Source organism: Odontomachus brunneus, unplaced genomic scaffold, assembly GCF_010583005.1.
Source record: "Odontomachus brunneus isolate Ranch 3 - 2012 unplaced genomic scaffold, Obru_v1 Obru_scaffold_014, whole genome shotgun sequence".
Taxonomy (NCBI): Eukaryota; Metazoa; Arthropoda; class Insecta; order Hymenoptera; family Formicidae; genus Odontomachus; species Odontomachus brunneus.
Genome location: NW_022639464.1, coordinates 1,912,211 through 1,922,562, shown reverse-complemented (window position 1 = coordinate 1,922,562; position 10,352 = coordinate 1,912,211). Strand labels below are relative to the sequence as shown.

Below are 10,352 nucleotides of genomic sequence, written 5' to 3'. Positions count from 1 at the left end.
TAATAACCTGTGATACCTTTATCTTTATATCATATATTTACCGTCTGTATCTTCATACTCTGTATATTTATTTAAAAATGACATGCACGTTTGACTTCAAAATTATAGCACTTACTTGAATACTTTTTATATCATTATATTCGATAAATAGCGTTTAATTTACTATTTTTGTAGTATTATTATTATAGTAATTTATATTATATTATTTATTTGTATTATTTATATTATATTAGTTGTAGTATTATTATTATAGTAATTTATATTATATTATTTATTTGTATTATTTATATTATATTAGTTGTAGTATTATTATTATAGTAATTTATATTATATTATTTATTTGTATTATTTATATTATATTAGTTGTAGTATTATTATTATAGTAATTTATATTATATTATTTATTTGTATTATTTATATTATATTGGTTGTAGTATTATTATTATAGTAATTTATATTATAATTTTATAGTAGCTTTGCAATCTAGCTTTGTAAAAACATTGCGAAAAAAATTATAATGTAATTTTTACTACAATGTTTTCTCCGTGTGTAACTAAATTTATATAATTTCATTTGATTTCTGTTTGTAATTTCAAAATCACTAATAATGTGAACAACAAAAATAATCTTTTAGGAATAAACATATACTCCATCGTGTTTGTAAAAAATTCTGCAGAAAATTGAATAAGTATATTAAATGCCAAACTAAAAACAACGAAAATAATGAATGGAAAATAAATGTAATTAAAAGCAAAAATGTTTCAGGATATAAAAATCCCGAGGAGGAGAATGAACACAAGTTCGAAGTGGACGACGTTGAAAATGAACCGGGGAAGTATTTCAAGGAACCGACGACGGAAAGCGACTTTAAGCCGTCGACATATTTCCCCTTTAAGGAATACGACGAGACATTTGGAAAGTATACAAAGCAAACTGATGACGAGGATTACGCCGATAAACCATATTCCGGCTACAAGAATTCCTCATCGGACGATGACGCGGAGGAAGAAGACCCGTCGTCGGAATATCACGCTGAATACGCTGAATCTCCAAAATCGCATGGATCGTACGAAGAGGAAGATGAAAAGGAAGAAGAGTCTCGTAAATATGAGAAACGTGGAGAGACCGATGAGAATTCTCATGAGATAAAACCTAAACGAACTAGATATTATGAAAAAGACTTCGAGCGGGAATTTGAAGAATCGTACAGAAAGGAGATACCGAAACACAGTACGTAAAACCGATAACAAATAACGTAACTGCTATGCTTATTTTATAATCGGTTTCTAGTAATATTTAATGTTTTCACTTATAGGATACGTGCATGTGAAAGAAGTACCGGAAATAGACAGTTACAACAATCCGACATCTTCTAGACGGCAGCCGGAAAATAATGGCCAAGCTCGTGTAAATCACGAACGATTAGAAGAGCCCAGGACTCAAGAATCACGTATACCTCATAAAATACTAAAGACCGGTTACAGAGACAACGCCGCTCACGGCACAGACACTTCAGCTAAAAAAGCGACTAAAGTAGTCTACGAAGAATCCTACGGATACAAAAACCCCAAAACCGGAAAGTATCTTAAGCGTGCGAAAACCGAGTCTGCGGTCGAGAAATATTCGCCCGCTAAGAAATCGACCGCACACAAGGAAGACAGTTACCTTCGTGCTGCCAAGTATTACAAATTTAAAAGTCCCAAGACGCGCGACGGGCTCGCCTCGAGGAATAAATATCCGCATTCGTATTCTTCCGCGAGCAACTGGAAATTGAGTAAAATCTCAACCGCGGTCTCTGAGCCGAATAAGAGACAATTGGCAAATCCTGGCGACAGGGCTCCTTTATATAGATCGAGTGCAGTGAACGGACAAATGCGTCCTCTCACGAACGCAGAAATCCTTCGTGATCTGACGGGAATTTAAGCGACGAAATAACTAAACGTTGGATTATAAAATAACGTATACCCTTAGGTCACACACAAATTATTTAGCCACATTATTTTTAGAAATATCATATGAAAAAATTTACATTTAATATTCCATAAATATTCATTTGTTGACGTATACGTGTAGGTGAATGTTACATTTTACTTTTTACAATGTTACTAACTTTATTTATGATATTTTAAGAAAATAACAAAATATGTATGTTTTTTAATAAAGGAAAATATACATGTATGTTGTATAAGAATTTATTATACTTCTCTTTCTGTTATATGTTGATTATATTATTTTCATCAACTTATTCAAAGTTATGTAATATGCTATAATATTATGGACATAGATTTACTTTTTACAGCGCGATTAGAATAACTTTTTAATAAATATTAGTAAGTTTTGGTTTAGAAATATATCTATATTAATATATCTATTGTTTCGCAAGGAAACGCAAATTTCGTCCTTATTCCTTATTTTATTCCATATAATTATATTAATTTTATTTTTCAAGCATATATTATTATTTTATGATTAACTATTTCTCAATACCAAAACCTTTTAAGATTGATTTTTCAATAGCAATTTAAGTGTATATTTATGTTTAAATTTTATTTTAATGTATTTAAACAGAGTTTAAACTTAAATCTAAATTTAAGTCTAGAACCCTAAACATAGGTAAACTTTATCTAGATTAATGTTTCAAATGTTATTGTTCTTAAAAACATTATGTTTTTTTCTTTTAGTATAACTTTCTTTTAGAGATGTGCGAACTATTCGAATCAAATCAAGTGAAATTCGATTCGATTCAATTTCGTGTTCCTATGTTTCGAATCCGAATAATTCGAGAATTTCGAATCGAAATGTTTCCAATACGAATTGCACATGTTAGCATTAACAAAGTACTATTAAAAATATCCAGCCTTACAGGAATTAGTATGACTTGAAAAGTTTACATTTTCATATATTAATATTTTCTACAAAAATATTAAAAGAAAATAATGGCTTTTAGATAAACTCTTACCGACAACTGTCGGATCGATATGTGTCGTTGCGCAGCTTTCAAAGATGGAACTGTATTCTATATACATTTACCAACTATATATTATATATCTCTTACCTTAAAATGAATTGATGTCACATGACCAATGTTATCTCTCTCATACTAAAGTCATTATTTTCATGTTGAGTTGAATAATTATATTAATTAAAAATTCTTTCAACGATTCGATTCGATTCGATTTGGGTGAAATTTCATCGATTTGATTCGATCCGAATTCGAAATTAAAACCTGAAGTTCGATTTTATTCGATTCGACATACAATATCTTTGATTCGCACATCTCTACTTTCTTTTAACTTCATTAAATTGTAAAGACATTAATAAATTCATATTTATTAATTTCTACACTGATTAAAAAAGAAAGAATTGAATTTCGATCATTTTTCCGGAAATCATAAACAAATAAAAATGCGCTAGTTAAAATTTATTCATATTTAGGGTTTGCGTAACTTTTTGATGAGTTATGGTATAAATATAATCTTAAAGTAAATAATTATAATCTCTAGTTAAGGTACTATTGAAAACCCTTGGGATTAAACAGGAAGCGATGCAGCGTTATAAACAGTACTTACTAAAAAGATTAAAAGTCCTCAGCTACTACTTACATATAAAACACATGTGAATTAAATTTCCCTGACATTTACGTTAAACATAATACGTCTAAGATACACACGATGCCGGAAGTATTTGCCATATACTCACTACTGAATAACTACTTCCTGAGTTCGGAGACGAGATATGATCTTTGTCCATTGGTTTCCAGGACGTAAATGGTCTCGTGTGCAGTGATTGTATTGTATACGCCCTCCAGAAATATCGTCATTAGACAATGAAGGCCTATAATTCAGTCTTCGATACGTGGATTCTTACGAACACCTATAATAGTCTTAATTAATTCCATGATTATCCCGGAGACGATAGAGCATTCTTCCTCGTATCGCAAGTTGTATATATACCAGACATCCACTGCAAAAGATTCAGTATCATCAGCAACATCCCTTGCAAGATGAAGATCTTCGTAACGGTAATGGAAAGTTCAAAAATTTAGTTTTACGTCAAATCTGCAGTATATAAATCGTATTTTATTTATTATAACTCTTATTTTTTTATTTATGTTTTATATCAAAGAAATTAAAATATTTTTAAATTTCTGAAATTATTCATAATACTTGTAACGGAGATTACAACATTTTTAACGTAAATTTTGTGTAAGAAGAATTTGGTAATCTCAGAATTTATATATAAAGCTGCCTTTTGAGCATTTTTCTGAACCTTGTACTATTTTTCTTAAAGAAACGTAACGAGAGATTTATTTATAAATGTGTAGAAAATATCATTCTACTATTAAGAAAAATGACTATTCAGTTTATTTTTTTAAATGATCCTGACCGGAATAAAAATTAGAAAAAAATTTAGAGGGCTGTAAAAAGTTGTAAATCAATAGAAATATGAATTTTTATTATGTATGTCTATTTATAATATCATGATATAAAAAATTAAATTTTGGTGAGTATTAACATCACTGTATCCATTTCAATTCTATTCTGCAAAAGAATTATGTTTCAACGGTAATCATCCTGGTCTCAACAGGGATGATTTAAAATCAATATTAATATATTTTTTTATTTATTAGGATTATAATTATCGCTTTACAGAAGCTTTTCGCAAATTTCGAGGAAATTATTTATTTATTTATTTCATAAGTTCAAATTTATCAGTGTACAGATCAGATTTGATGTTTTATAACCTTCATTTTGCGAAATATTGTTTCTTCAAAAATCTACTTTGTGAACCGATAATTATAACTCTAATAAATAAAAAGAATATATTGATGCTGATTTCAAATCTTCTTCATGAAAATGCTAAATTTGTTAGGATTTAGAATATATATTTTAAACGAATTTAAACGAATATTTTAACTTATTGAAACGTAACTTGCTGATATATGAACTTATAAAATATCTGAAATAAGTAATATTTTTACTTGAGTGCAATATGTATGTAGTGTATGTATATGTATGTTCTGTGTGTAGATTGTACTTCTCTCTGCCTTCGCATCAGTGGTAGAGTTGAAGAAATCGGAATCGAGGAAGCAAAAGCGCGGAGTGGCATTTTTTGGATCACCTAGTTACGATTTCTTTAGCATTGTGCCAGCTTTCAGTCCTTCCTCGTGGGGTCCTACAAGTCTCGCGACTTCCGCCTGGAACCCACCGAGCACTCCTGATATAGCACTCACCCAAGTCCAAGTTCAAGCTACACACAATGTAGCGCTTCAAGTGCGTATATTTATTATCTATTAATGTATTATCTATTAATAATCTACGTTCTACGTGTGACGGGAGATTTGGAAAAATATATTCACTTAACTTGCACAACTTGAAGGCTCTGAAGGACCCGGCACCAGGTACACCTACTATCGCGTATCCACCCGAGGTCCTGCGAGCGATTCAACAAGCGAAAGAGGCGAATAACAATGTTGCCATAGCTCAGCACAAAGTTACGGAAGCGAAACAAGCCACGCTGATTCAACAGAAAATTGCGTTAGCGAAAGAGGCGGCTGCGAAGGAAGCTGCCGCGAGGTACGCGGCATAATTAATTTATTTACTTTTACGTCATTAAGCTTCATATTCTGTATTTCTACAAACTGTGACATTTTGACTACGACTATTTTACGTAATGTTATCATGTGCCTGCGATAATTTTCCTGCGCAGATCTCAAGAAATTTCGCAACACGCCGAATCCGAAGCTAGAGATAGCGCTCGCCAACTTGTGGCGTTGCAACAGAGATTAGCAACCTTGAAAGACGCTGTAGCAGCTTCACAACGAGTGGCGGCTGCTAGGGAAGCCGCTGCGGCCGCGGCGATTCAAAGAAATGCGGCTGAAACCGCCGCCGAGCTGCAAAAACAGGACGTTGATAAGCAGATTAACCAGAGTGAACAGGAAGCCAAGGTAAGCAACTTAAAAATAATTTTGTCAAATATTATCGTGCACAAAGTTTCATTACGCAATTTTTTTACTGAGTACTTAGACAAATGTAGTTTATACGTGATTTGAACATGCAAAGTGTTTGCATTGTTTATAAGACAGATAAATATAATTGTTAAAAGGACAAAATATTTTTGATCGCCGCATAATTTGTCATAAATTATCGTCAAGTTATTTTTAATGTCATCATGCTTATTGTACGAATAGGAAAAGGATATACTAGCCGCTAAGGAGAATGCAGTGGCAGCCGCGGTTCAGCAAGCGAGTTTACAGAAACCTGCTCATCATCCTTGGGGTTAAAAAGTATATCACTACAAGTATATATTCATGGTGACGGAACACGAACGGGCATCTTATAGTCTTATGATCTTTACATGATACTTTTGTAATTATTATATGTAAGAATTGTTTCAACAATAAATGTTAAATACAGTTTATATTCTATGTTTTTCCAACAAATAATCCGTTTACTTTTTAAATCACTGAGTACATATGAATAAGGTATATTCTATAAATATTATAAATGTGTTTTAAATATAAATTATTAATTGAATAATGTATATTAATTTTAATCTGGCATAGTGGAGCTATTTTCGATTTCACCCGATTTTCAATTTTAAATTATTTCCACTGAGAAAAAATCTCACCTTTGGAACTATCACTATTATGAAATAGCATCTCAATTATTGTGAAATAGTATATTTTCACGGTTATATGGAAGCTGAATACGAAAGATTAAAGTATAGCAATATTGTCAGGACATAATTAGAAAATAGTTAACTTAACTTATTATCTAGAGTTACTACAACTATATAAATTATTATAGTTATAGACAAAAATTAGAGCTATAAATATAAGATGTTATTAATATTGATCATGCTTTGCTACAATCTTTTTAATCGTGCTACTGTTTTATAGATTTAATTAAATTTGATTTGAAAAAAACACTTGTCACAGGCCGAGTTCAATCTCGGAACTTTTAGATTTTGAACCAGCTGCAGCTTACACTGGGCCACTTCTATTTTAGAAGCTTCTATATATAACTGCGCAGTGTATTATATAATTTTCTGCTCATATAATTTAAAACTACCAAAAATAAATAATTCGTATAAGAAATTGTGTTTTTTGTAGTTTTATAGATAATTTAAATAAAATTAAAATTGTAATATATACAGATATGCATTTATCTATACCTACTTAGCTACAAAATCCTCTTATATATTTACTAGACTCTTTATTATCAAAATGTAAAACAAAAATAATTTTGCGTTATTTTGACTCTTTACATTAAATGCAATATATAAAAAAAGTTTCATGTAAATAGATTATTTATTTTTGGTTATATTTATATATGAATATAAAGTTTTTGTAACATTAAACTCTAATCACAGACAAAAAGAAATAAATAATTTAGGATTAGCTAATCTTTGTAAAAATTTTAATAAAATTTGTATTATATATAATAGCTTAATATTTCAAAAACTTGATATTGTTAATGATTTTATTTACTTTTTGCTTAAAAAATTTATATATTTTTATATATTTAAATAATTATGCTTTTTGATAAATTAAAGTATGTAATATTTTTTCATAAATATTTAAATATTAATAATAAAATATTAGTGTTAATTTCTTACATTTATTTTTAGAAAAATTATAAATTTTTATATAAACTCACATTTTTATTACGTTTTCTTTATATTTATAATAGAATGAAATATTTAACTAAAAATTTGCGATTATTTCTGTACAAAACTTTATTCCGCCGAATATATATTTATAGGTATATATATTTTTATAGGTTTTTATTAGAGAGAGAGAGAGAGAGAGAGAGAAAGAGCATTTTTATGAATTATTTATGTATAAATAAGTGAGAACAAATCGACTTCAATGTGCCAAATTAAAATGCTCAAAATATATATGTTCCTTTATAGAGAAGCTAGGATGAAGTAGAAAATTTATTAAATGATATGGTTTTTTAATCTTTTTGGGCGTGATTCCTTAATACTTTTAACATATTTGGAATTATGCAAAAAATTATTGCATAATACTTTTTAAGAAAATAGTTTCATAATTTTCATGACGGAATATGTCATAATCAATGAATTTTATAATTTTTTAAAACACGTAATATCATTGTGATATCATGTTTTAAAAATTTTCTAATAAAGTGTTATTTCCAATGAAAAATGGATTTACATTAATATATATAATATAGATGTATTATACATATCAATGATTTAAAAATTTGTCATTTTAATAATTTTATAATTAAATTTATTTTTATAAAATCAAAACTTATTTAGTTGATAATTTAGCATTATTATCGTGTTATTAATAATGTTATAGATAAGAACCGTCTTCTGCGTTCGGACGCTGTCTTTACCAGTGGATGATGATTTTTATCTCTCGATGATATACCATCTGCTGGCAATAAATCGCATTAATTTATAAGAAGAACGTGATAATTTCTATTCGCTAACTCCATGAGAAATAAAATATGTAGAATATTACAATATTGAGTCGGCAATAATATTTATAGTAACTATCTAGTCTTTGGTCATTCTTTTACTGAAGTAGATCTACTGAAAAAGTGAAATGAGATGCTCGCGAAACGTTGGAAATGAAGCCATGAACGACGCGGCACCGATCCAGAAACAAACCAAGCAAATTAGCATTGTCGATAATTCTGATCAAAATGCAATATGTACTTCGTCGTTATATAATTTTGATATATTGCTCTGGAAACAAAAGAGTTAAAATTCGCTGCATTCCATTGAATACCAAATCAAAAATTATAGCGCTTATGCGACAACATGTAGTGCGTAATTATATGTTAATCATTCATTATAAATACTCTCATGAATTCCTACGCGGAACATGACATCCATCAATATCCACATAATCCATAGCTCTATGCGATATCTATCTCCACAACTGATATTAATAGACTTCTAATAGAGATTCATATTATCTCCATAGTAGACATATTCCAGAAATCCATCATGAATTTCATTAAATTTCTACTATAAACGGTGAATAATGAGCGATAAACTTTCACGTATAATTTGCTTTCGCTAAAACTAAAAACTAAACATAATTATTTAAATTTTTCAATAATTCTGCGGCAATATTTCAAAATTTAAAATATTATATGTCTTCTTTCTATTTACAATTTGTATATAATTATTAATTAATTAATGTAGAAATATATAATTCAATTATTTATTTATTAACGTAAAATTGAAAATGTTCATATATGTGAAAATATATAAAATACAATTATATTGTATTTCGTATATTTAATACAATTATATTAATAAATATATAAATAAAATTGATTGAGACTGATAAATATTGATTTATTGATAAATATATAAATGAAAAACAAACTATATCCCACAATTTATAAATAATTATTTTTGTTCTTAATTATCATTGGTGAATTAATATATATAGGGTATCAAACGATAACATATACTTATTTCATATACTAGTCAATACGTGTCAAACTAAGTGAAAAATTTTTTTATTATTTTACCAATAACCGTTTTAGTAGAGTAGCATTGCGTTAGGCAATCGTCAAACGTTAAACAATAATAAATTAGAAGAAAGTTGTGAGTGGGTAGTGCCGAAAAGCTGGCAATATTTTGAAGGCAATATTAAATACTTTGGCGATACTTCGGTAATATTTAAGTTTATTTAGATTTAATGATTTTCATACTAATATATTTTATTTAAGGACTTTTTTTCATCAATTAGTTTTAGTTAGAGAGTGTATATATATACATACATTAGTATTGTAGAATATTTTTAATTTCGCGTTTACATACTTAAATACATTGCTTGCTTGTGTTTCATACACATTTTGTTAATTTTGTATGAAAAGGAAAAGAAAGTAAAAAAAATTTTATTTTTAAAAGATCGTTGCTAAAGCACGTATTAGTCACGTAGTGACACTATAGGGATCCAATAAATCTAAAAAAAATATGTGCGGAACCCGGGGAATATATATATAGACAGTTTTTCTTGTAATTTTATACTACACTTCATTAAATTGCGTCTAATTTAGAACATGCGGTTCTAATTTACATCCTGCAGCATTAGTTTTAATATTAATATAATAATATTAGTTTTAATAAAATTTATATATATATATATATATATATATATCATGTTGCTGATTTTTAGAGAAAAGAAGAGGGAGAAAAGTAATTATATACGCAAATATGTGCAGTATATATATATATATATATATATATATATATATATATGTATATACAGCACATATTTGCGTATATAATTACTTTTCTCCCCCTTCTTTTCTCTAAAAATCAGCAACATGATCAACGCGACAATTAGCGTAGGG

At 28.5% G+C, this 10,352-nt stretch overlaps 2 protein-coding genes across 2 annotated transcripts in view; both read left to right on the top strand.

The window, feature by feature from the left end:
- The window catches only part of LOC116841217, a 4,325-nt gene extending 2,231 nt beyond the window's left edge, over positions 1 to 2,094 (top strand). The window contains exons 3-4 of the mRNA XM_032808899.1: positions 766 to 1,230; positions 1,316 to 2,094. Coding sequence (XP_032664790.1) covers positions 766 to 1,230; positions 1,316 to 1,923 — 1,073 coding nt within the window. The 3' untranslated portion in view covers positions 1,924 to 2,094. The remainder of the gene's footprint in view (positions 1 to 765; positions 1,231 to 1,315) is intronic.
- Positions 2,095 to 3,995: 1,901 nt separating this feature from the next.
- Positions 3,996 to 6,332, top strand: LOC116841254 (nuclease SbcCD subunit C-like). The gene is made up of 5 exons (XM_032808978.1): positions 3,996 to 4,021; positions 5,031 to 5,273; positions 5,380 to 5,576; positions 5,710 to 5,947; positions 6,191 to 6,332. The coding sequence occupies exons 1-5, from the start codon at positions 4,004 to 4,006 to the stop codon at positions 6,281 to 6,283; spliced, it is 789 nt and encodes a 262-aa protein (XP_032664869.1). The 5' UTR covers positions 3,996 to 4,003; the 3' UTR covers positions 6,284 to 6,332.
- The last annotated feature ends 4,020 nt before the right edge of the window (positions 6,333 to 10,352 follow it).

Bases quoted from the DNA above. Each gene is read 5' to 3' on its own strand.
- LOC116841254 (XM_032808978.1), top strand. The intron at 5,274-5,379 runs GTGCGTATATTT...CACAACTTGAAG, and splicing joins CACACAATGTAGCGCTTCAA to GCTCTGAAGGACCCGGCACC. The intron at 5,948-6,190 runs GTAAGCAACTTA...TTGTACGAATAG, and splicing joins AGAGTGAACAGGAAGCCAAG to GAAAAGGATATACTAGCCGC.